The following is a 27104-nucleotide window of genomic DNA, read 5'->3' on the forward strand; positions in this document are numbered from 1 at the left end:
ACCACTGCAGGGGGTGGGCATGGAAGTTCATCCAAGGTAATGATGGATATAGATTTGAAGAAAAGGATTTTATATATTACTTTTATATATCACTTATATGCCTTGCACTTTTTTCCTACGCTCAGGAGCATGTTATGATTATCTGAAAGTATTAATTGTTTGACGCCTCTATTGTAAGGGGTTGAGCCTTTACACACAAGGAGACCGTCTACTTCTGTGTAAGAAAAAGGGCTCATCCACTGGGTAAATAAAAACCATCTGTTTTGCTTCATTTCAAGAAGGACTCCTGGATTTTATTTTAACTTTTATTGTGGTTGGTCAGAAAAGGGAAAACGACCCACAAAGGTGCAAATTTTGTACGTAACAGTAACAAGTCCATGCAGGCAATCATTAGGCCTTGAAGTCTCACCAGAGTCATTAAGGTTGACAACCTGAACTTTATCAGTTGTCTTGCCATACCAGAGATCTTCTGGATCTTTTTCTCTAATAGACAGAGTTTGCTTCTGGAAGAGTTTATTATGACTCCCAGGTGCTCTAGCCATTGTGATGGATTCAAGTTACTCTTGGCCAAGTTAATAAGAAACCCATGTCAAGTTGTTTATTTATTTTCTTTGTTATTTATCACCTGCCTTTCTCACTACTACAGATTTTTGCCTCACCATAGTCAACCACAGCCTACATCCTGTGGTCCGCCCTGCACCCAAGGAATTCTCCCTGCTCCTGTCTGAATAATCTAAGGGATGGTGGAGAACAAGATCTGAAAGAGGAGTTTGACCAGTTTCTTTTCCAGCTCCTGCATGGGAAGGGGGACTTAAACTCCTCCAACATAGCTTGTCTTAGCCAACTTGCTACATCTTGGGGGCATCCTAGGGTTTCCAGGCAATGCCAGGTAACTGGCAAAAGGGTTGTGGGTATGGTTCACAGTCCCCCAGTCAGGGTGGGGAATCCCCCGCTCCCAGCCATGGTCCCCCGCCATCTCTTACTTGGCCAGAGGGTGGGAAAGATTAGGGGAATGGGAACAGGAGCTCCAGAGCACACAGGGAATGATGTCATTCTCAGCATGAGAAAAAAGGCCCCGTTTGGGCCCCAGGGGACCTCGCCTTAGTTGGGGGGGGGGGCTGTATCCCAAGAGAAAAATTAAAAAGGAAAATAGGGCCTAGTTTCCTTGCAGGAAGATCTTATCATAAAGTTCTGGCAATGCCCAGAGCTACCTGGAAGTATGGGAAGAACTTGCAGCTTTACTGTATAGTATTTCCTAGAGTTACACTTCTTGCTTCCAGGTAACTCTAGTGATTGTCACAACTCTATGATAAGAACTTCCTGTAAGTAGACAAGTCTTTATTTTTCTTTTCAATTTTTCTACCATTACTGAGCCTGGTCTCATTAGATCTCAGAAGCTAAGTAGGGTTGGCCTTGGTTAGTAACTGGATGGGAGACCTCCAGCAAAGACCAGGGTTGCAGAGGCAAGCAACAGCAAATCACCTCTGTTAGTCTCTTGCCATGAAACCCCCACCAGGGCTCACCATAAGTCAACTTTGACTTGAGGGTTCTCTCCACTCCACTGCTGGAAGCAGCAGTGGGCAACAAGACCTGGGGGTGGCAAATTCCCTGCCCCCACCAGGGGCTTGGCAACCCTAGGGCATCCAGAAAATGGGATCTGGGAGGAAAGAGAGACATGTCTACTTTGGTCCGAGGTGGTATTCTGTCTCTCTGACTGTTCCACTGTGGCTGCAAACACCAAACATCTGTCATTTTTGTTGGTGTGGAGGTTCTTCCCACCAAAATTAGCAGCCACTGAAGAGATGTCTTCCAAAGTGCCATCAAACTGTGCAGTTTGTTCTTCCCACCACTTTTGCTTGTCTGAAGCTGGCCACTCTTCTGCAGGTCTTTGTTTGCTCGTCTATATCAGGGAGTAATCCCTTCCTACCACTTTAGGGAGGGAAAGGGGGTCCCCATCCTCCTTGGAGATAAAGCCATCTAAGGCTTCACTGAAAATCTCTGCTTCCTCCATTGCCTTAGCTGTGCCACTCCTTCAAGGAAGAGGGGGGGAGGAGAGAAAGATAAGCAAGCAAAGGGGGAGAGGAGTTAAAAATGAAAAAGAAAGGAGTAAAAGCAGAAATCTTAGAAGTCTTCTGTTAAGTTGTAAAAGCCTTGTTACGCAGTTTCTACTAAAAGCCTTGTCTTCCTGACAAGGCAGGAAATGAACTGAAGAAATGGGTGCCTCTATCCAGGAGACAGGAATTCTGGAATAATTTTAGTCCTGCTTCCTTGATGGACAGATGAGCATCACCCTCCACCTCAGAGCACAAAATGGATGACATGTATAATAATGGTGCTCATACCCAGAAGCTCCTTTTCTCAATTTGCTATCAACTCAGAGCAAACTGGAGATATTATACTTGGTATTTAATTAAGAAGGCCATAGAAATATATATATAAACCACCACCAGTGATCAAAGGCACAGTAATAAGGTATAAACAATGGAGGTATGCATAATAAAAATCACGAGCCATAAAGATCACAAAAACAGCCCTAGATCAACAGCCCTAGATCCAAAACTATAACAAAATTTTTCTAGAGTCATGCCCCTAATAAATTAAAAGACCACAAAAATAACTGTTTCTGGGTCCTATCTGTGACTCCCTGGAATGGAAACCCTGTTGTGGCTGCTTGGTAGTCACAAAACCCTACCCTCATGAAATTAGTTGGGTTTTTTTTCAGTTCCAGCATTTACCAGAAAGGCAGCATGAGCTCGCATTTCACTTTGAATCTGTACTGAATTTCTTCCCCCCAACCAGATCGCTGTAAGGAAAGAGAAAAGCGCACTCCCAGCCAATCCCAGGCTGCAGAGAGTTGCCATTCTTCTTCCCCCCTTCTTGTGGCCTGGAGATATACTTTTTTCCTTGTGAAATTAGAAAAGCCTTGGCTTATTAAGGGGCCTTCAGAATTCTAATGCCATGCCCCATTTGCTTGAAACTTGGGGGTTCTTTGAAGTCCCCCATAGGGAATCATGCAAGTGCAATGATGGCTGGGGGGACTTGCTCAGGGGCCCATAGAATTTGAATGCTTTGCCCCATTTGTTTGAAACTTGAGGGTTCTTTGGAGGACAGGCAGAAGACACTCCACTGAAATTTTGATGACATTTGATTAACAAAGAACTCCAGCCTCCCTGGAAGTCTTCCAAAGAGAATAGTGAAAGTACAACAATGGCTGTGGGAGAGGAGGCATGCAACAGAAGCCTTCCTCACTTTTAGAAAGGAACCAAACAACAAACTATAACAAATGAAGGAAGGAAAATGCAGAGTTTAAAAAAATACTGTTAATCACTGTCAAGAGTAGGGGAACGAAACAAATGCTTTTTTTTTTAATGCTGGTGACCGGCTGGAGCTCTCCTGCTGGCTGCTGTTTGATGGCCGTTTCAGGAATTAGTAGAGAGAACTTAGTGCAGCTGCACAAAGAGGGACCTTATTTGGGGGGTCTGCAAAATTGCCCCCTTTGTTCAATCTGCTTGAAACTTGGGGGTTCTTTAGATTAGAGCAACTGTGTTCTGTGCAATTAACTGCAAAAACAACTGCCCTAGAGCTTCCAGTTGATCCCCCCTCCCCTTCCTGATTGAAAAGGTCACAAAAATCATGAGAACAAAAAGAAAAAAACCTAACAAATTTTGACCCCAACCCAGCAATGCCCCACCAGAAAACTACCCAATCACATTAAACATTTTACTCAACAGCCCTAGATCCAAAACCACAACAAATTTTTTCTAGAGTCATGTCCCTAATAAATGAAACCTCTGATTGTAAAAATGTGAAGTAGCAGAAATCTATTACCTTTCTGTGCTTTAGCTGTTATTTCAAAGTACTTCACAGTAAGATCTTGAATAGAAAGTACAGCCATGTGGGCCTTCCGCTGCCAATCTGCATCTTCTTTCTGTAGACTTTCAATTCTTCTTGGTCCTAAGTAATCATTCTCTATAGAAATCTAGAAATAGATTGATTTGTTATGTCCACTGCTAAATTAAAAGAAACCTTCAAAGGGAGCTTATTAGTTTAAAGCATAAACATAGTGTTCCGCAAAGTATTCTACTTACTGTTGCAAAACTCACCACTTTGCAAACAGAAAGTTTTAAATTCAGCAAGCACAGGCAAACTGCAAACAGATACACACTATAAAAATCATGAGATGGTAAAAAATATCTGAGGAATGTAACTGGAAGGAAGAGACAGATGAACATGTGCTTTTTCATATTATATGTAACCAATTAATGGAAAGAAAGCTCAGGAATGAAGAAGGGGAGAAACATGGTATGAATAGGAGTGTGCACCTGAAAAATATTCGGGTTTTCCGTTTCAGGTTTACCCAAAGTGTGGAAAAGCTTCAGAAAAAAACTTGAAATCTGAAGCTGTCGCTTTGGGATGTTCCGTAAAGATTCGGAGCATACTGAAGTGACAGGGTGGGCCACCCCCACCCTTAAACTCCCCCCCTTTAACCCCATCCCCCCACCACCCACCTCACTTACCTGGTCAAGCTTCAGCCACCAATGCTGTGCTGGCCAGCTGGCCAGCGGAGAAGGCCTTCCCTTCCCCTGCCGTAGCTGGCCGGCAGAGAGGGCCTTCCCTGCTGTCGCCGCGGCTGGCCAGCAGAGAGGGCCTTCCCTGCTGCCAGCACCGCACTGGCACAGCTGGCTGGCACCGCCGGAGGCCAGTGGGGAGACAAGAGAACCTCCTCCTCCAGCCGGTGCCAGGTAAGTGGAGGTGGGGAGGAAAGGATGGGAATGGAAAAGTTTAAAGGGCCCTGCTGCTTGTGACAGGGCCCTTTGAACTTAACCCCCGGGGCCCCCGAAGCTTCCCAAAGCATTACAAATCCTTCGGGAAGCTTTGTTTTGGTATTTCCGAATCGGGGCCAGCATGCTAGCCCTGATTCGGAAATAACGAGGCTTTCCAAATCGGGTCCGATTCGAGTATTTTACCCGAATCGGATACCAGAAGCGCACACCCCTAGGTTTGAAGCTCTGGTTTCTGGAACACTAGACTAGGTATTTCCTAAATATTTCTGTGGGTATAAGGATTTCTGCCCACAGTACATATTTCCCCCCCCTCTCACAGCAGCCTAAAATGCCCTCCAGAGATGCATCTGCCATAGGAGCAGCACCTCTGAGGGCATTTCAGGCTGTGATGAAAGGCAGGTGACAGGAAAATCAACTGCATGGGTAGAAATCCTTGCACTAGCAGAATAACAACAACAACAGATTTATATACCGCCCTTCAGGACAACTTAACACCTACTCAGAGATAATAATAACATACTTACAAAGTATGTTATTATTATCCCCACAACAATCATCCTGTGAGGTGGCTGGGCTGAGAGAGCTGTGACTGACCCAAGCTCACCCAGCTGGCTTCAAGTGGAAGAATGGGGAATCAAACTTGTTTCTCCAGATTAGAGTCCCGTGCTCTTAACCACTACACCAAACTGGCTCTTTAGTTGGGATTCAACCTTTTTTTTTAAACTAGTGCTGTACTTTTACTAGAATACCAGTTCAGTAGACTACAATTGTTCCTTAAATAATCTATCCACGAAAAGCATAATCATCATATATTTTCATCTCTTCTAGGATCCCAATGACAATTTCAAGCAGAAAACCAGTGGTGGAGAGGAGAGGCTTTTTACCTCTTTCTCCCAGGCTATTTTTCAGCTCAAAATTATTCGCAAGTGCTCCTTTCCCCCCCACCCCTTTCTACACACACAAAAACTTTACAATTTTTGTGGGGTGGAGCACATTTGACTGAAAAAAAGTTTCAAAGGAAACTCTTTTAAGCTACATGGCACTGGGGGCGGGAGAGAAGGAAGAGATTTGAGGCTGATGGTTGTGGAAGCAGCTGTTCCATCTTCCATAGCCTCCCACATACACTTGTGGGTGAAGAATTCCTCTTCCATTAAATTAAAAGGACACACAAATATCCCAACTGCACACACATTTTTATACCAAAATCCTAACATAGGCATTGGCAGACAGGCTTCCTAAAAAAATATCTTTCTCAGACAATCCATGTCATGACAGATTTAAAGAGTGGATCAAAGAAACATTTTATTTGGTATATTCAAAAGATATAGAGAAGCTCCTGGGAATTTGATTTATATTCAGTCTCGCAGCATAAATCCAGCCTACTGAACTGTTACGGTGTGTGAGAGGAGACTCAACAATATCCCAATAGAGGGAGGTCCCAAACAGGATTCAGCATCCCAATTAACCAAGGCAAAAATGTTGGCAAAATAAAGAATTGATTAGAATCAAAAGACCCAAATAAACGGATGAACAGCAGAAATCTCTGACCATGCATGCCACACAGGGCATGTCCACTAGCTTATATAACCTTCTTACAAACAAGCCATAGGAAAAGCTATTTAGAATATCAAGTTACTTCTACAAAAATGCACACACACCTATTCAGAATTTTTTAAAAGATTGATAGGCACTATGGTCTCTTAAGTCTTATACTTGACACCTTTTTGCATACCAAGAGGGGTACATTCGGGAGACAATAAGAGAAGTACTGAGAAATCAAAGACGCAACATCTAGACACTCTCGAGGCCATCTCCTGTTGTAAATCATGGCACTCTGGATCGTCTCCATCTCCCATTATCTTTGACTGAATTGCTAATTTTGCAAGGCCATTACATGTAGGTGAAAGGACGTGTAAAGGGAGGGAGGCAGCCAAGACTCATCCCAGCATGCCTTTCAGTAGAACCAAAGTTTAGTTAGAATGTAGGGTCTAGAAAGGTTTGGTCAAAATCAATACGGCTATAAGAAAATTCCTTTAACAGGGTGGATTCTTCAAAACGAGACAATGCAATGAAAGCAGCTGTAAGTATGACCCTCTTGATGCCCGATGGGTGTGGCTATAGGAATGCATTACCCTTTATATGAGCCAGAGGAATGCTGATGAAAGATGGGAGTCTGCAGGAAGAAATGCTGCACATAGAAGCTTCAGCTGTAGGATGGAATAATTTGGAGGAGCAATGAACTATACTTACGTTACAGAGATATAAATATTACAAAGCAATTCAAAAGTGATTAGATTATGTTTTCTCTCATATGTTCATTGTTTAAGGTTTGTAGAGGTTTGTACCTTTATTTGCTGTCTCCTGAGCATTGCAAGTTCCCTCATATCTCGGAATGGCTGCAATAAGTACTGATAGAGTTCCGTGGTGGCTTCAGCAAGACTACTATATGCATCATCTTCCATTTGGTACAATTCAAGCAGTTCTACCATGCTTTCTGTATTCTTATGTTTTTCCAGGAGCTGTACACACACACACAAAAATCAAGCAAAACAATATATCAGTACACATTCATATTTTTTTGTTATCAAGGCAAAAGCAGATATTGATTGACTAATATTTGTTACTAATGTTAGTCATGTTAACACTTTTAATAGTATTGACATTAGTTACACTTCAATTATTCACTGAGTTACACATCTAAGCTGCAATGTCATCAATAACTTGTACACAAGCAACTGTACAAAGGTTTGATTTCAGCCTTGCATATCTGTTCTGCTCCAATCCAGACTCTTACATCCTCAATTACTATGCCCTTCATCTGCTTGCGGTTTCTTCTCTTTTTGGCAATTTCATACTTCTATTGATATATAGATTCAGGAAGATTCTAGAACTTAGCATATTTTCAGAAATATAACATCTCAGCTATTTACAAGAAATCTCTGCTTATTGTTCATTAAATAATCAATTGTATGCATATAAATTGGAAGCGCTAACAAGGTGTTTGTTTGCTTGGAACTGTAAAATTAAGAAGGGACAAAAATAATTTTATCTCCAGGTCCACTCAAATATGTAGGAAGCAGATGGTAAAGGTGTTCCAGTGTCGCTGGACTTAAAGTATTTAATTCTTTTTCATCGTGCTACATGTTAATTCTTCTGTTATACTGAGTTGGAAGGGGTCATACAGACCTTCTAGTCCTCCCCCCTGCCCAATGCAGGATGAACCTAAAGCATCCCTGACAAATATTTATCTAGCCTCTTCTTGAAAACTGCCAGTGAAGGGGAGCTTACCACCTCCCTAGGCAGCAGATTCCACACCTTTGAACTACTCTATGAAATTTTTTTCCTAATATCCAGCCAGTACCTTTCTGCATGTAATTTAAGCCTGTTGCTTCGGGTCCTACCCTCTGCTGCCAACTGGAACAGCTCCTTGCCCTCCTCCACATAACAGCCTTTCAAATATTTAAAGAGAGCAATCATGTCCCCCCTCAACCTCCTCTTCTCCAAACTAAACATTCCCAAGGCCCTCAGCCTTTTCTCATAGGGATCAGTCTCCAGACCCCTGATCATCCTCATCGCTCTATTCTGCACCCACTCAATTTTGTCCACATCCTTTTGGAAGTGGGGCTTCCAGAACTGCACACAGTACTCCAGGTATGGCTTGACCAAGGCAGTATAGAGAGGGACTATGACCTCCTGCAATTTTGATGCAATGGCCGTTTTGATACAACCGAAGACTGAGTTTGGTTTTTTTGCCACTGTATCACACTGACTGCTCATATTTAATTTACAGTCCACTCTTACCCAAAGATCTCTCTCGCATACACTACTACCCAGAAGTGTATCCTACCTGCTGTAGAAGATCATTACAAATTAAGGTGATGTAGAAATATGTAACAAGGCACAACTTGTCTCAGCCTCCATTATTTCCAAAACAATCGCTGTAAGGAGGGAAAGAGGTAGTGATGGGACAACAGTGGGGTGGATTCAACCATCCTAAGGAAACTGCCTCCAACACTTCCACTTAAATTGGAGGAAGGCTCGTTTGGTAAGAGGAAAGCTCATTTTGTCAATGGAGTAGTAAGATATTGGGAGGATTCCCCCCACCCCAGGCGGGGCAACTCACAACCTGAGCAGAGCAATGCAGGGAGCAGAGTTATAGCCTTCCCTCCACATGCAGCATTACCAATTCCTAAACTGCTACAGCATTCCAGGGGTCAGTAGCAATTTGGGACTGCTACACAGCTTGATCTGCAAAAAAACAAACAATAAAGGAGGAGATTTGGAGTTCACCCAACTCCTCACACTATCTAGGTTAGTTCCTTTCATCTTTGATGATAGTAGGGGAAGGAATGCCCTCTTCACCTCTCCTCATAGTAAAAAGACTACCTCCTCTTAGGAACACAAAAGCAGCATAACAAGGCCACCTGCAGACAATATAAATATATTCTGCATAAAATATGAAATAAAAGAAAGACAAAAAAGCCAAACAACCACCTGAAAGGGACTGAATATGCTCTAAGGAAACATGACATGCTGAAAGCCAGAGGTGTTGTACAATAAGCAGTGTTGGCCTTGGTTAGTACTTGGGAGACCTCCAGGGAAGACCTGGGTTGCTATGCAGACAAGCAATGGCAAACCACCTCCGTTACAGCCTAGCTACAAGTGACGCCTTACACAGGTTGGACACTTGTCAGCTTCCCTCAAGTTTTGATGGGAAATGTAGGCGTCCCGGTTTTACAGCTTGGCTCTCCATTACAGCTGCAAGACCAGGACGCCTACATTTCCCATCAAAACTTGAGGGAAGCTGACAAGTGTTCAACCTGTGTAAGGTATCACTTGTAGCTTGGCTCTTAGTCTCTTGCCTTTAAAACCTCAGCAGGAGTCATCATAAGGCTACCACTTCATGGCACTTTCTACCACAATCAACACGTATACAACTAGGCTTGACACCAGTTCCTTAATTACATAAGAAATTGTTCCTTATTTAGTATTTGTCACGCCGTGGGGCGCCCCCTGGCGGTGGCAACGATGGGTCTGGACGGTGCAGTCCCGGCGGGTCCGTTCTGGGCGCCTTAGCAGGGTGGGCAGGTCCCTAGCAGGCAGAGGCTCCTTCCCAGGCGGCCTCAGACCCACGGGCGGCCCTTGTCTGAACCGGCAGGCCGGTCAGCACTTGGCTCCACCCAGGCCAGCTGCGCCTTAACTCTCAGGGCAGCTCGACCTCCTTCAGCAGTGTCAGCCACGCTCCAACTAGCAACCTCCTCCTCGGCCTGCCTCCAGAGCCTCCTTAAATCCTCCTCCCCCTTTCAGCTCCACCCCCTCTCCCAAGTGCCTCCACCCAATGTCAGCCCCACCACCTGGACCACCTGTGGCCACGCCCACTGTGCCCACCTCCCCCTAGCCCATTGGGGAGTCGTTTGTGGGGTTGCCCCGCCTCCCTCATCCTCTGGCCTGTCACCTTCCCTCCCCGTGATGGGCAAGCCTCCTGGCCCCTCCCGTCCTGGTTTGGACGGGCCAGCCGCCTCCTGGGTGGCTCGCCAATCTTGGACGGGCCTGCCCCTTCCCCTGCCCTGCTGCTTCTGGCCGCCGCCCATGCTGGCCGGGTGCGCCTGTGCCGGCGTCTGGCGGCCCGGCGTGGCCCTGCCTGGCCAGCCGTGGCCTTCCCCCTTGGCGGGGCTTCCCCACCGCGGCCGCGCTGCTGGCCGCGCTCCTCAGTGTCTTCCCGCGCTGCTGGCCACCCTGTCCCCCGAAGCTCCCGGCGAAGCTCCCGGCGGCGGCGCGGCAGCGCTCGGTGGGCCCGTGCGGGTGCAACGGCTCCCCACCAACGTCGCGGCCTTTGGCCCCTCCTCGGCCTCCGCTGCTGGGTGAGTGGGGCAGGGGTCTCCATCCGGGGAGGGGCGGGGGCGGCAGCAGTCCGAGGCCGCTGCACCAGTCCGAGGCCGCTGCGCCGGGCCTCGGACAGTATTAAAACGTAGTGCTCTTTTCAAGGAGAGTTCAAGGAGAACTGCAAAGAGCATTTTTAATTTTTGAGAATATACAATTCTTGTAATATATAAGCTAATGAAACATATAATACATCATCTTCTTATGATCTCACAATGTGCTCCTTTTTTGAAGTTCTGATAAATGCTTTCTTTTCACACTGTTGTCTTCATTCAGGTTACATGACAACAAGCTGTTCTGCCCTCTCTTCTTCTCAGGCCAAAATGATTCTTAAGGAGCTCTGTGATGGCAAGTGGTGAGGGAGGGGCTACCTCAGCTAGAATTACTGGGAATTGACCATGGACAGCTCTCACCAGGTTCTTCTGTCTTCTCTCTTTCCTCCTCTGGGTAATATGGTTCTTAAGTTGTCCTCTGGTGGCAACTGGACAAAATAGTCTTTAAGTAGCCTGGATGAGGAATAAACCTCCTCACTGGAGAGGAATAAACCTCCTCGCTGGAATCACTGAGAAGCTGGGTGGAGGTAGTTCACCTGTGTGTCTGTCTCCTCCCTATTAGGGCAAGATGGTTCTTCAGTAGCTTGTTTTCATCACTTTAAGTCATTTTAAGCCCATCATTCTGATCCTGTGACAGGATTCTGCACATGCAGCAGCGGGTTGCAAGGGAGAAGTGTCTTTTCCCCCTAAAAAATAGTAATTTCTTACATGCCTGGGGAGTCCTCCCCATCCCCACCAGTGTATAGAAACATATAGTTTGTCTCTGGGTGGTCTTCCTTTGAGGCCTGACTGGTTTACATGGGACCACCAAGTATTTTATCAGAAGGAATTATATCTCTCCTAATTTTTATTCTGCAATGTTTTTACTCCCATCAAAGCCTTTTCCTCTAAAAACAAAAGTGTGTCAAAAATTATATTTATTTTATATGCTGCTCACAAATTAAGAAGAACATAAGATGCTGGCTCAGACAAACAGCTCTTCCAGTTCAGCATACAATGGCCAACCATATGGCCCAGAAAAGCCAGAAGGAGGGGCACAGAGGCCAAAACCACTCCTTGTTGCTATCCCCAGCAACAGGCATGCAGAAAAGTACTGTTTCCAAACATTCAGCGACCATGCTTAATACCCACTTAGGGACTTACCCGCAGGGCTCATTTGGAGGGGGAACGCACCAGAACGCCATTCTGGTAATCCCCCCAACAACCCCCGAACGCCTGTATTCTATTTACTACCAAAGGTACATGTCCGGTTTTCCACCCCCAGGGAGACCCATTATATCGGGGTCCAATTCAGCGCTGGAACCCCTGTCTCTATACCTTGACCATCATTTGCAACCCCTAGTTCAAAACATTATGGCTTATTTAAAGGACACCACCTCCTTAATCAATTTCATTGAGAACCTAGTAATTCCTGAAAGTGCCGTTCGGGTTACCGCTGATGTGTGCTCTTTATACACGTCAATTCCGCATGATGAAGCGAGGCGGACAGTAGAAACAGCTCTATACACTCGTACTACCCAGAGGCCATCAACACCGTTTCTACTCAGCCTATTGGATATCATCCTAGAGAGAAATTATTTTAAGTCTGATGATATTTTTTACTATCAGGTTAAGGGTGTGGCGATGGGCTGCGCTGCAGCCCCTTGTGTAGCCAATCTGTTCATGTCCTGCCTAGAGAGCGACCATATTCTACACCCGGAGGTTAATCCCTTCCATCAGGATATTATATTCTATCGCAGATACATTGATGACATCATCATGGTGCTGACCAATGGACATCAGGTCAGACCTTTGCTTGAATGGATGAATCAACTAGACGTGAATATCAAGTATACTTGGCAGGGGGACGAGCAGTGTGTAAGCTATCTAGATGTGGTCATTTACAAGAACACTAGTACCACATTGGCAGTAAGACCTTTCAGGAAAGCCACAGACAAATATTCATATTTACATTTTGATTCTTTTCACCCTGGACATCTTAAGAAAAAATATCCCTCAGGGTCAATACTTACGTATCCGTCGGAACTCCACACATATACAACACTACCAGTGTAATTCTGATATTCTGGATCGTGCTTTCTCTGGGAGAGGCTATCCACCAGCATATATCGCCTCGGCTAGGAGGAGAGCCTTTAATTCTCAACGCAAGGACCTCCTGACCCAAAGAACCCGAGAGGCGGACACCAGAATGAAGTGGGCGTTTGACTTTACTTCAATGTCGTCAAGCATAAATAGAATCATCAAATGCCACTGGCACTTGGTTAGGGGAATCCCCGGGTGTGAGACTCCACCAGCTATAGGATACCGTCGTTCTAGGAACATCAGGGATATACTAATCAGATCTGAATTCAGGAGCAGCACTCAACGTCACGATTTACCGCATGAGCATCATCGTTGCGATGACTGTAATGTCTGTGGCTTGATGGTTGGACTGGAAGACATACAACATCCAGCTCTGAGGGCTGCACGCACCTCCCTAGTTTTTTCCACATGCAGGACACAAAATGTAGTATACATCATCCAATGCAGTTGTAATTTGTGTTATGTAGGCTGCACCACCAGACCCCTAAGGGTGCGAATTCAGGAGCACTTGTCACGTATCAGAACCAGCACAATTGAAGCCCCATTGGTCTCTCCCTCTCCCGCTTCCTCTAGCAAACCATAGTTGACCCTGTCAGATAAATTCACCTGTTGATTTGCTTAGGCTCACTGCTCTTTTAAGGTTCCAGTATGTCTAAATTGCCGTTAATTGCTTTACCAACGCGAATTAGCCTGTCGGACTACTCCCATTGTGGCTGTGTTCGTATCCAGTTTTGTTGGTTTGGCGATATACTTTATAAATTCCTTTGTGTGTGGCTCTTAGTAAGTATACCTTTATGCTCCACCTTGGAGTTTGCGTTTATGTGGGTGCAAGTGCTGTGTGGAATGTTTTATATTATTTTGTTACAGATTATTGCCCTGAGGAAGCTCTGGCTGGTGAAACGGGGATGTCACATGATGCGAGCATAAACCCGTTGGCTCTTTGAACGGAGTTACTCTGCAGGATTTATTTGGAGTACCACCCACACATGAACTATCATGAACTAATTGCAATTTCGCTGTTCTCATTGTTAATTGTTAATTGTCTGCTCTAAACCAACCTGTCTTCTGATCCGGATACCTTGCATATATGTTATGTACATATGTATAATCTCTTGCTAACAATTATTTTTGGATTGTAGTATTTGCAATTTGCTGTGTTCTTTATTCTGCACTTCATTTATTTGATAAATATGCACTTTTCTGTTTGTTACTTTTTTGCTGACTTCACAAATTAAGAAGAACATAAGATGCTGGCTCAGACAAACAGCTCTTCCAGTTCAGCATACAATGGCTAACCAGATGGCCCAGAATAGCCAGAAGGAGGGGCACAGAGGCCAAAACCACTCCTTGTTGCTATCCCCAACAACAGGCATGCAGAAAAGTACTGTTTCCAAACATTCAGCGACCATGCTTAATACCCTCCTAGGGACTTACCCGCAGGGCTCATTTGGAGGGGGAATGCACCAGAACGCCATTCCGGTAATCCCCCCAACAGTAAGGTGGCCCCACCCACTGGACTAAAAAATTTGGGGCCATTTAGGCCTGGATTGGGGCTAAAATGGCCTGGATTGGGGCCGAAACGGCCTGGATCGGGTTGGTGCCGGTTGGGGGAACGCTCCCCTGCCCGGTACCAACCCGATCCCGGACGTTCAGGCCCTTATCTAGGCCAAAACGGGCCCAAAATGGCCATTTTGGGCAGCCTTCGGCAGTGGGGGTAGCCTTCTCCGCCTGGCACTGACCCGGTCCCAGCTGTTTAGGCCCCGATCCGGGCCAAAACAGGCCCCAAAAGGCCATTTTTGGCCGTTTTGGGCCCATTTCGGCCTGAATCAGGGAAAACCATCCTGATCAGGTCGGTGCCGGTTGGAGAAGCCTCCCCCGCCCAGCACCGACCCAGTTCTGGCCATTTCAGCCCCGATCCGGGCCCAAAATGGCCATTTTGGGCCCTTTTGCCCCCTTTTCCACTGGGATTGGGGCCGGAACAGCCGGGATCAGGTCGGTGCCGGGTGGGGGAACCCTCCTCTGCACAGCCTTGACTTGGTCCGGGCTGTTTCAGCCCTGATCCAGGTCCAAATGGCCATTTTTGGCCATTTGGGGTCCGTTTCAGCCGGGATCAAGGCCAAAACTGCCAAGACTGCGTTGGTGCCTGGCGGAGAACCCCTCCCCTGCCTGGCACCAAACCAATCTGGGCTGTTTTGGGCTTGATGCAGGCCAAAATGTGCCCCAAATGGCCATTTTGAGCAATTTCGGGCCCCTTTTGGGCTGGACTGGGGCCAAAATGTCCCTGATCGGGCCACTGCCAGGTGGGGGAACACTCCCCCCTCTGGCAGCAGCCGAATCCCGGCCATTTCGGCCTGGTCAAGGGGCATGGCATATGCTAATGAGTTTCTGCAGCTCTTTTTGTATGAAATGACCCCTGGCAGTGAGCACCGCACATTAATTATGCATCGCATAAAGAAATACACTTTTTTTGTCCATCCCAAACCTACAGTTTAAAGATTATGAATAATTTGTTAACAGTAGTTTGAGAGGCTGAATTATTTGTGAAAGAGAGATCACACTAAAGAAATAGTGGGAATATTCAGCAAAATCAATTTTCATGTAAATGTATTTGCCTATGCATAAAGGAGTGGCCATAGACCTCAACAGAACCCTGTTGCCTGCTCCTTCTTCTCACACATGAACCCAGAGCTGTTACAAAACAGAAGGCTTCAATAGGCTTAATAGAACATGCAGCAGCCTCACATTTCCAGTGAGTGGATCAGGCCCTTACATTTTATTCTTCTTAAATCAGAAAAATGTCTAATGGAGAAACTTCAATTTCTTAAGTAGGAAAATATGGGTATCTTTATTTAGCAAGCCAGATACAGACTCTGTTGTGATGTCCAGACCAGACCTTTACACAGTCATAGTTACAAGGATGAGACAACTGTGGATGACTCATGTAGCTTGGCCAAGATAGCAACCACAATCAGGAATGAACAGTCTGGGAGGGAAAACAGCTCTTCTGAACCCAAATACCAGAATCAGCACCCTCCTGGGGGTACAGCCCCCAAATGCTCTTCTAGAACCCTCTGAAGAGCTGTCCACCCAACTATCTCAGAGATTACAATCACGGAGCCTCATCTGTGAAACACAATGGAGGATCCACCAAGAGGTCTCAGAGCATTGAAGGAATACACAAACCCCTGCCCAAGGAAGATGAGACTTAGCTGGATCTTCCTAGGTCTGCTCTAGGGTATAAGAGCTCAGTATGACTCTCTCATCTGTTGAAACATGTTAGAAGACTTGCAGCTATACAAGGTCCTATAGCCACCATCCAGCTCAACCGGTTCTCTGACTTGTTCTGCTGACAGACAAATGTCACCTGTGGTAATCCCTCAACTTAGAGCATGCTCCTGCAAGAACTTGGCTAGGAGCCCATAGGGCACAAAAAGTGCAAAACAAAGGGTAATATTAAACAGCTTTGTTTAAAAAATTTTGTGAAGCATGCTCATGTTCTAATATAGCATCGTGACAAATGGAACAAACTTTCAGTGTAGACTCTTTAATGTAAGGTATATACAAAACCTTGCTCAGATAATGGTGAACAGCTCTTTATTTTTATTGCTCCATGCTGTTGTTATCTTTAATAAACTGACTCAGACTATATACATAAAAACAAATCAGGTTTTACAATCCTGATTAGGAAACTGATGACCAGACAGTTTAACTCTTCATACTGAAAAACTTTATACAGTCAGTATTGAGAGGAGAGACAAGATTTCACTTAACAGTTTTCAAACTGAAACTGGACTTCTAAAATTTAATGTAAAAGTGCCCAGAATGTAACTAAACATTCCACAAAAAATGCAATCATTCATACTTCGACTGTAATTTGTAAATGCAACCACTCATGCTACTACTGTAGTAGGAAAAACCTCACAAGTTATGGCATGAAATTTTCCTCTTTTAAAAGTGGAGCAGAAAGTGGCAGTACAAAAGAAAAATCATTTCAGCGAACTCCCCCAGCTCTTATTGACTTTATAACAAAAATCTATTCAATTTACAATTTTTTTCATAAATATTTTAAAACAACTAGTGGAAAACTCTTCCAGACAACTGTTATGGTGATCGGCTCCACCCAAGCATTCAACCAATTAGAAATAATCAAGTTTACATTTTAAAATAATAATTTTTCTTCCTGACTTTTATTATTTTAATATTCTACTTAATATTTTAATGTTTTTATATCCTTCAAAGAGGTCTCAATAAAACTGAGGCGACTATGGAGAGAACTGCCCGGCCAGCACTGAACACACAGCAGAGCTTTTGTCTTTTTTTACTCCTCCCTCCCCACCCCCAAACCAGAACACTCAGTACCTTGTGACTAGCTGCTTGTGGAATTCAGTGGAGTTTATAAAACAGTATGCAACGTGGAATAGGGATAAGGGAAGAAGGGAAACATGAAAAAAAATCAGCTAAAGCCCTGCTTTTCATACAAGCCCCGCCCTAGCCCCCACAACAATCACCTAATTAGTTGAATAACCTGAAGAATTGGCATTACTCTGATGAGCCTTGATCTACTATAGTCACCATGGAACCTACAGTGTGTTAAGGGGAGTCCCCACAAGGTTTGGTTCTATCTCCTATGTTCTTCAATATCTATGTGAGAACCCTGGAGCAGATCATACATGAATTTGGAGTGGTATAATATCAATATGCTGATGACAACACACCCAGCTATATATCACCTTGACTAAATTGCCAGGCGCTGACATTTTTGTGATGAGACAGTGCCAGACTGTGGTAGTTAAGAGGGAAAATCAACTGAAACTCAATCCAGGTAAGACAAAGAGGATGCTGCCTGGCAAGGTATCTGTACTGAATGGGATAGTTCTCCCCACTATTGATAAGATGTGCCTTTTATTGAAGGACCCACTAACTTTGAAATCTGATTGGACCTGTTATAACAGATAAATATACTAGCAGAGGAAAAAATCCAGCTGTATTTAGTTTGGAAGTCATCCCCATTTCTGCTGACATCTGATCTGACTGTTCTTATCCGTGCTATCGTAACCTCAAGGCTAGATTATTGTAAAAGGGCTGCCTCTGAAAACAGTCTGGGAACTTCTGCTGGTGCAAAATACAGCCACCAGTTTGTTATGGGGGGGCAGTAACAACAACAACAACTGTGCTTATATACCATTTTTCTAGACAGATTAGTGCCCCACTCAGAGCAGTGAACAAAGTCAGTGTTATTAGTATCCCCACAATTCAGCTGGTAAGCTAGGGCTGAGAGCAGTGCTTTATCCAAAGCCACCTGCTGAGCTCATGGCAGTAGTGGGATTCGAACCAGCAGAGTGCTGATTTGCATCGAAACCATTATGCTACAGCAGCTCTAAGACCACATTACATCAGTCATGAAGTCTCCTCGCTGGTTGCTTATTTTTTCTAGGTCCATTTTAAGGGGCCGATGATTACCTTTAAAGTTCTTCATGACCTGAGGCTGATAGTTGAAGGACCACATCTCCTGATGAGAAAACTTGCAGCAACTATAATTCTCACAACAGGGTCTTCTAGAAATCCCTTCTCTCTCAAAAAAAGGCAGGGTATCATAAATAAATAAATACCATACTACCTTTGAAATGCCCTGACTAGATGGCCCAGGCTAGCCTGATCTCATCAGGTCTTGGAAGCTAAGCAGTGTTGGCCTTGGTTAGTATTTAGATGGGAGACCATCAAGGAAGCTGAAGATCCCTATGCAGAGCCAGGCAATGGCAAACCATCTCTGAATGGCTCTTGCCTTCAAAATCGTATACAGTTGCCATAAGTCAGTTATGACTTGATAGCACTTTCCACACCACCTTGGGAATATCATCCCTTTCCCCCCTGGAACTGATACTTTCTCTATTTTGTTACCAAAGCCTTTTCTGTTTCAAAAGCCTTTTAATTAATCTGTATCCCTCTTTAGATGGCGTTTATCTGATGCTTTGCCATTTTATGGTTAACTGGGTTTATTTGTTGTTTATTTTATTGGTGCTGGTAGATTTTTAATTTGGAGTCAGATATTGTGTTAGATTTTTATCCTTTAATGATGGTACACCATCTCTGACATTATTAGTGAAAGGATAATATACAAGCATTTTTTAAAAACAAATTTTAAAGCAACAACAGGAAAACTATACTTCTAAAACCTGCCAAACAAATTTGTCAAATATGTATTTTAGAGTATTATGACAATTGTTTGCTCCAGATAGTTTCCTCATAAGACAGATGCACTACACTTGAATTATGTCATCATCATCATTAGTAACTGCTACTGTATCCCACCATTACTACAGAGAGGCTGGCATTTTATTCTCATAAAACCCTTATGCAGATGTTGAGCGACTTGCCAGAAACCAACCAGGAAGCTGAATAACTGAACAAGAATTTTAAATAGATTTTCCATATCCAAATCCAAAACACTCTTATACCACTACAACAATATACATTTACTTTTTGATTTGTTTCACTGCCTTATTCAAGTAGTCATATTTCATGCTCAGTATCAACAAGGGTGGATTAAATCGCACTTTCATATACTCTATGGCTGCAATCAAGCATAATGACAAATCATGGGGTTGGGGTTTGTTACAGGAATGAACCTTGGAAGTCTTTTGTACTACACAGTCCTGTCTTCATCCATGAGCTTGAATATAGAAGACTTCCTTGTTCCCAATTAACCACAAAAGTTCTAGGTAGCCACACTGGTTCAAAGGGGAAAAAATTAAAAAAGCCTTTTATTAAAACTAAACAAAATATGTAACCTCCTTTGTATGGGTTCTTTGGGGCTAAGTAGGAAGCAAACTTTCAACACAAATGTAAGAATTTCTTTACATCAACCTTTTAACAAATACAACTATTATTTTTCTAACTGAACTCATAGGAACAATAAAAAACAAACTTGCAACTAACAATGTCTTTTAAGTTCAGTCAAGTACTAGTTGTCTTTGAAACCACTCATGGTAAGCAAGTTCAACTTTACGGATCCAATCAAGTGAATCCTTTGCCACAATCCTCCCGATATGAAGCAACTGGAACACAAGCATCTGTCCTCTTCTTGGGAATTACAGCCCTGAAATAATAGTATGATTTCAATAATAATACCAAACTAAATATAATAATAATAATATGTTTATTGCTTTTCCAGCCGAAGCCATAAGCCATACAAACACCAACAAAACCAAACTAAATATAACACACACACATCACTTTGATTCACAATGAAAAAAGCACGTTTGTTATCAAGCTCCCTAGCAACTGGCCTCTTCCTCAGCTGCCTGGCTCCACCCTACAGGGCTAAACCAATTAGCTCATAGGGGTTACAGGTACAAAATAGTGCCAAAGTTTTCAAAAACCAATAGGTAAAAGGTAAAAGTTGTCTCCTGTGCAAGTACCAAGTCATTACTGACCCATGGGGGGACGTCACATCATGACATTTTCTTGGCAGACTTTTTATGGGGTGGTTTGCCATTGCCTTCCCCTGTCATCTACACTTTACCCCCAGGAAACTGGGTACTCATTTTACTGACCTTGGAAGGATGGAAGGCTGAGTCAACCTTGAGACAGCTTTTTGAACCTGGCTTCCACCAGGATCAAACTCTGGTCATGAGCAGAGCTTAGCACTCTGCACTACGGGGCTCCTTAATAATAAGCCATAGTTTATTATGACCTCCAAATCAGATGAAACAACAAACCATGATTTGTTCTCTTGCCTATAAACCCAGATGCCAAACCAGGATTAAACCGTAGCTTACCTCCTAATCAGACAAAATGAACAAACTAAAGAGCTCAAGCCTGTTTTTTTTAATTGGACACATAATTTCTCCCTCCTCGATTTCAGAGCTGAAATTGAAGATCTTTTTTAGAAAGTCTCTGAATTAATTCCCACTTGTTGTGACATCCAAATGTGGATACGTTAACATATTGGTTTCTCTGGATTTCAGGATGATGAAAGCAAACTGTCATTTGTATGTGACATCAGAAAATCATTTCAGCTTATTTGGAAGTTACAAAAATCTGTGACATATATGGACTCAAGAAATTCCCAGTCAGAAGCAACATGGTGACGGAAGAGTAGTACACAGGCTTGCGTGCTCCCACGCTGGCTGTTTCTGTGAAGGCTGGTTTATGAAAGTAAACTCCAAGCCCATCTCCTAATGATAGGAGATGTTTCAGCTAGGCGTGCTGAGGAATATCAGAGGATTTTTGAGCGCTTTTAATTAGGGGCTTAACGATCTTTCTGTTTTCTCCAACGCAACAACATCGAGCAAAGAAACAGTTAAGCCAGCGGACGCCAAGTAAGTCAGCAAATATCTTTTTATCTCTCTTTTCTGGATTTTGGACTTGCTAGGACCTTATTTTTTTTTCTCTCTTAAGTGATTTGTTCCTCCTTCCCCACCATCAAGAGACTGCGAAGTTTTATTTTGTATCCTGTATCTGTGCTCAGGATGAAAATTATTTCAACACTGGAAAACTACAAAGATGTCTGCTAATTAGCTTAGCATTCAGGAACTTACTGACAGATATAAAATAACTGGGATTTCCTCTCTGATCGGCAAGTTACTGATAATTAGGAACTGAGTTTGGGAACTCAGCCAGTATTTTATTCTGCTCTTTTAATTGTTGGGAATTTTGCCAGATCTTCTTCATTCTCTCTCCTTTCACTTTGAGCTTGCTTTACTGAACTTTTTTTTAAAAGAAAGACCACGACAGTGTTTTTGTAAAAAATCGATTTTAGCACATTACATTATTGGGCTAACCTGGACTGTAAATCACCTAAAGGCAAGGATTTAAAACTTTTTATATCAGAGACTTAATAAATTTCTGGACATAAATTAAAAAGGGGAGGATATGGTGGGTTTTGGAACTGCGTAGTTACACCATCTAGCACCACCTGCTGGACAAAAAAATGGTTGCAGTCATGAATCAGCCTCGAGAAGAATTTATACAGAGGCTCTCTTCCTCCTTCACAAAGAAACTTGAAAGTTTGCTAAGCAAAGTAAAGCAAGATTATGGAAATACTTTGGCCAACATGTTTCAAGGGGAGAAATATGCCAAAACTAAATTCACAAGACAATGAACCAGCACTGTTATCGTAGCAAGCTGATCAGGCTATAGAAGGAGTTCCTGAAGATCATGGATTTGAATTATCTTCTGGACTGTCCAAAATAAATCAAGCATCTCAAAGAACCAATCATTCAAGAACTTAAGAAAGTGGGAGAATACTACTGATGTGGGAAAGGGAACTGAATTTTGATATTCATTACAAGCAGACCTGGAATTCAGAAAAAACAATCTAGGCTTTCATGACGACTCCGTGAGGATCAATGGTGATTTTTATTTATTTATTTATTTTCAATTTATCTTCCGCCCTCCCCATATTTCCAGCAGGCCCAGGGCAGATTACAGAAACACATAGTTAAAATATGTAAAACAATTATTATAAATTAGAGACCATAAAAACATACAAAATTACCATTTACCTTTTACCAAAATTACCATTTAAAATGCATATATACATAAAAATAGCAGCACAACGAACCAGCCTAAATCATCTCCAGAGCCTCTTCGTAGTAGGAAATGATTTGAATGGAGAGTATTTGTGGTGGAGAGACCCAGGAGGTTCCCCCCAATCGAGATTCCAAGGATTACACAGGTAAAGGGAATATTGAAGGCTTACATTCTTTTATATGCAATTAAGGTTGACTATCTTGTAAAATTGCCATCAATTTGCTTGATATATAATAAGCAAAGTATGCTGTAAAGTTAAGTATTAGAGGATTTGGTATTTATAACAAATAATAAAAATTAGGTTAAGAGGTAAACAAATTAATTAAAATAGCAATTTATGAGGCTAATAGCGTTCTAGAATGAGTAAATGTTGGAACCAAAATATCTGGTATTCCCTTCTCAGATAGAGTATATATCCAAACGCCACTTTGGGTAATTTACTAAGCTCCAACTTATTTTTGATGGAATAGGAAATTCTTAATTGCCAGTTTGTTTAAATATCTTCTTAAAGTAATTGTTAATTTACCTCCTTTTTCTTTTAATTTTTGAGTTTCCTTCTGAAACATTACTTTTTTCTTATGAAATAACATTTTTCTTAGTAATTTTTATTATATTGTGTGCAAAATTGTCATCAATTGCCTCACATATAATAACTAAAATAATATTAAAATAGCAACATGATATTAAAGCTTTCTAGAGCGAGCAAATGCTGGAATTAAATGTGGGGAATCTTCCCTTTAGATAAAGCTAAAACTTAAAAGAATCTTTTTTTTCCTTTTTCTTCTTTTCCTTGTTGGAATATTATTTCTCTTTTTTGTGGAATACATTTCTTAGTAGTTTATTATTACTTTCTGTGCTAATGGATTAATATATTAAATAAATAACAGCTAATTCTTTTACTGAAGATTAAACTAGTTTTCTAACTATAGATAAATAACCAAATAAAATGAATTAACTCATTGTTGACAGAAGGAAAATAATTTATTTTTATTTTTTTAGTAGTCTATATATTTGATTACTTACATATTTGCCTAGAGTAAGTGTTAAGGTGTTTATAGTTTCTTTATGCAGGATCCTCAACAATAAGTGGAAGTATAATTTGAATTGCTGTGGTTTATCAGCTTGGAATTGAGGAAGGGGTGAGGAAGAAAAATAGTTCATATATTTTACTTTAGTTTGTAGGTATTGCAATGTATTATTATTTTTATTCAATGTATTTTACAGCATATATAATCTGTTAGATTTATATAATAGCTTTCTGTATATAGTTCTATGCAGTATCAATTGTTATTTTCTATTTCTCAAATAAATTAATTAAAATAAAATTCCCAGTCATATATGAGGAGGAGTACATGAGCGCCAGGACTTCCAAGGTTGATTCCCATGATGACAAGCCATAGAGCCTACCTTTAAATTAATAAATGGTCACTATTTTAACAAACACCAAATAAAAGGATAATTTTCAAAAAACAGAAAAACAACACCATTTTTTCCTTGTTTTCAAATATTCCTGCACAGCTTCCTCTTACCAGGTAGCCACCATTTGAAAGCACTCACCCCCACTCACCAGTTTCATCATAGAGCTCTCTCTCCTATATGAAGCAAGTTCCGGATCTAGAATCCCTTCTTATGTAAGACCTTACCTTACAGGAAAGGGAATAACCCACTTGTTCGCTTTGTTTCATTTACTTGCTATGCAAGTTATGGATGCCCTAACATTTTGTCAAAATTAGAAATATAGGCAGTGAATAAGGATGTCATGAAGTTTTTGTATTTGTTAGTAGAAACCGCAAGATATTAAATATGGAACAATGATGCAATCTCTTTTGAGGTGAGAGAATTCATCCAGAGACTCCACCGACCCACTTTTGGCACTCTTAATTAATGTCTGATGCAATATCACCTTACTTCATGACTAATCTGTGTAAAACTCAGTGTGTGTGTATAAATTTTCACTCTGATATTCAGAGACTAACTTAAATTTGCTTTCTCAAATGAGATACAGTAGTTGTGAAAATATTTTGCACTGATCTGAGTTCAGTAAGAAATTCAACTGAAATTTAATTATTTAATTTACTTAAAATATTTATATGCCCATCTTTCTCTTGAGCATTTCAGGACTCAAAATGTTAATAGCTGCTGGGGTGGTATAAAAGCACTTAGCAGGTCACCTCGTTGAGATGCTCCTAAAGACAAGATAGCTCTGACCTGTGGTAGATGTTCCTTTCATTTTCAGCCCAACACTTGTTCAGTGCCTCAAAGCAACTCCAGCTGTCTTTGCAGTCCCTTTGTTATCCAGAAACAGAGGGTAGAAAAGAGGAGATAAAAAAAACAACAGTACCACTTCAAATAGTGCCTCTTTTTGTTCCTCTTACAGTTATCTAGTAGGTAAGAACAGAGGTTTTTTTAAAAAAAACTGAAATCAAATTTTCTACTTCTACATTTCTCTCTCTTTCATGAGAAGGCTCATAGACACGCACCTTTACTCTGGATAGGAAAATACCTGCAGCACCATTTACCATCCACTTCTCTTCCACTTGTGTGTGTAATTGGCTTTGTTTCTCCCTGCATCAAAGTTGCAATTAATTTAATTTAATTAATTTAATTTATTGTATTTATATTCCGCCCTCCACGCTTGTGCAGGCTCAGGGCGGATAATAGAATACAAATATATACATCATTACAAATATATACATCATTAAACTCTCCCAGGAAAAACACCGAGGTAACTATGTTTTCCCCCTGCATGGCAAGTTACAATTTGGGGTAGTGGTGGTGGTGGGATGTGGGGAAACAGGAGAGGGAAGGTTTTCCCAGCTAAGCACTGCACACCTGCTTTTAAACACTGTAAATTTTGTACAAGCCACCAAGTGGTGACCGGCTCCACCCACCAAACCACCAGCTCCTGAGGATCTGGGGGAAAAATCAGTCCCAGAAACATAAAGTCTGCTCTCCCCATTATACAACAGATATAATTTTGGGTATAAACAAAACCCCAAATGTAAAGTTGTTATGTACTGACCCACATTTTTCCAAATTTTATGAAAGAAATTTCCTTCACCAGAAAATGTATATGTTGAACAGTATTTGAGCTTAAGAAAGAATTATGTACTTGTTGATAAAAATATCTAAAAAGGCAAACTGATCAAAGTTTAAAAATTAATCATTGCTTAAAAGTAAAAAACCATTTCATTTCTTGAGTGATCCTGACCACATACCCTTCCAACACTACTGAAGTCTGACAGCTTAGAAAGGCTTAACAGTGCCATCCTAGATAAGACTGAAGATACTAAGTTTAATTATTTTAAATTTAAAGAATTGTTTCTTTTTCCTAACACAGTATAAAATCTTATTAGTCTAGGAATTATTGTTACAGTTACTAATGTGGTGTGATTGGAGCTTGCAGCTAGCTGGCTGAAAATAAAAGTGACAAGTTATTGATGAAGCTATGGAATACAAATATCAGACCATTCACTTTAATTAGAAAATGTCACATAGGGAAAACAATACAAAAGTGCTGAAATAGATAACTAATAAACAAGTCAAAACTTTACAGGACCCATATTTCTGATTCCATGGGTTCAAGCAGTTGTCCCCCATCACTATCTTCTGGAATCATGCTACAAGTTAGGAACAGAACTACAGAAGCACAGTGCCCACCACTTTTCAGTGTATCTATCTAGAAGGATACTATAATATAGATATTTTTTAAAAGGAGAGTTCCCAGAGAACGCCCCCTTCTCTGCCTCAGTCAAGGCTGTCAGCAAAGATGTCCAAGACAATTTCTGTCCCAGAAATTGGCTTTGAAAACAAGAATGAAAAGGGTCCAGATAAACAGTTTCATCCAAGAATGCCTGTAGTGGTATGACTACAACCTGCTTAACCACCTTGCTGAAGACAGTAGTATTTGCAACTAGGTGGCAATTATTTGAATCATCAAGGTAAGGAGAGTTCTTAATGAAGGATATCACTTCTTCCTTCTCCAAGGCAGCTGAAACAACTTCCTCTCTCATCTCCCTATATGAAGAAACTCTCTACATGGAGACATACCTCCTAGAAAGGGACTAAATAGATTATTTATTAAGGACGATATGCCACATCAGCCTACTAGACCACCTCTAGATATCACTCCACAACCTCAATTAGGCCTAAGTCACTGCATAGAACACTATCACTACTCTCCATGTTAAGAGTAGCAACTTAGCAGACCTCACTAAATTGGACTGACATTGCAGTGCAGATAGAGACATCTTGGAAAAATCCTAACTAACAGAATAATCATAGTTATGTGTTCACTTCATTTACATCTTGCCTTTTTCCCCAGCTGGGGTCCAAAGCAGCTTACCTGATTCTCCTCTCCACCACTCCTCCGTTTTATCCTAACAACCCTGTGAAGTACATTAAGCAAAGACTGTGCGACTGACTCAATAATTTTAGGCTTTCTCAGAAAATGTAAAATTCTAATACCAACTCCCAAGAAAAGTCACAGGAACAAGGAATGTAAAGTTTGTAGGAAGATTATAAATATTTGTTTGCAAAATCAGGCCAAGGCTAATCTAGTGAAGTAAACCATCTCTAACAGAAACCAACCAGATGCTTCTAAAAAACTCACATGCAAGGCATAATGATGATAAATATTCCTTATGTTTCCCTGGCATATGGTAATCGGAGGCATAACACCATTCAACATGGTAGTTCCATTCAGTTATCTTAAAATGTAATCCAGAATAATATCTAAATCCATTGACTGCAATAAACACAGAAAGGTGTA

General features: G+C 42.0%; 1 protein-coding gene across 1 annotated transcript in view; it reads right to left on the reverse strand.

Moving 5' to 3' along the window:
* The window catches only part of JMY (junction mediating and regulatory protein, p53 cofactor), a 72798-nt gene that overhangs the window by 35911 nt on the left and 9783 nt on the right, over positions 1–27104 (reverse strand). The window contains exons 2-3 of the mRNA XM_054986701.1: positions 7130–7303; positions 3829–3979 (exon numbers count right to left, since the gene is read on the reverse strand). Of these exons, the coding sequence (XP_054842676.1) occupies positions 3829–3979; positions 7130–7303 (325 nt within the window). The remainder of the gene's footprint in view (positions 1–3828; positions 3980–7129; positions 7304–27104) is intronic.

Source organism: Eublepharis macularius, chromosome 8 (assembly GCF_028583425.1).
Source record: "Eublepharis macularius isolate TG4126 chromosome 8, MPM_Emac_v1.0, whole genome shotgun sequence".
Taxonomy (NCBI): domain Eukaryota; kingdom Metazoa; phylum Chordata; class Lepidosauria; order Squamata; family Eublepharidae; genus Eublepharis; species Eublepharis macularius.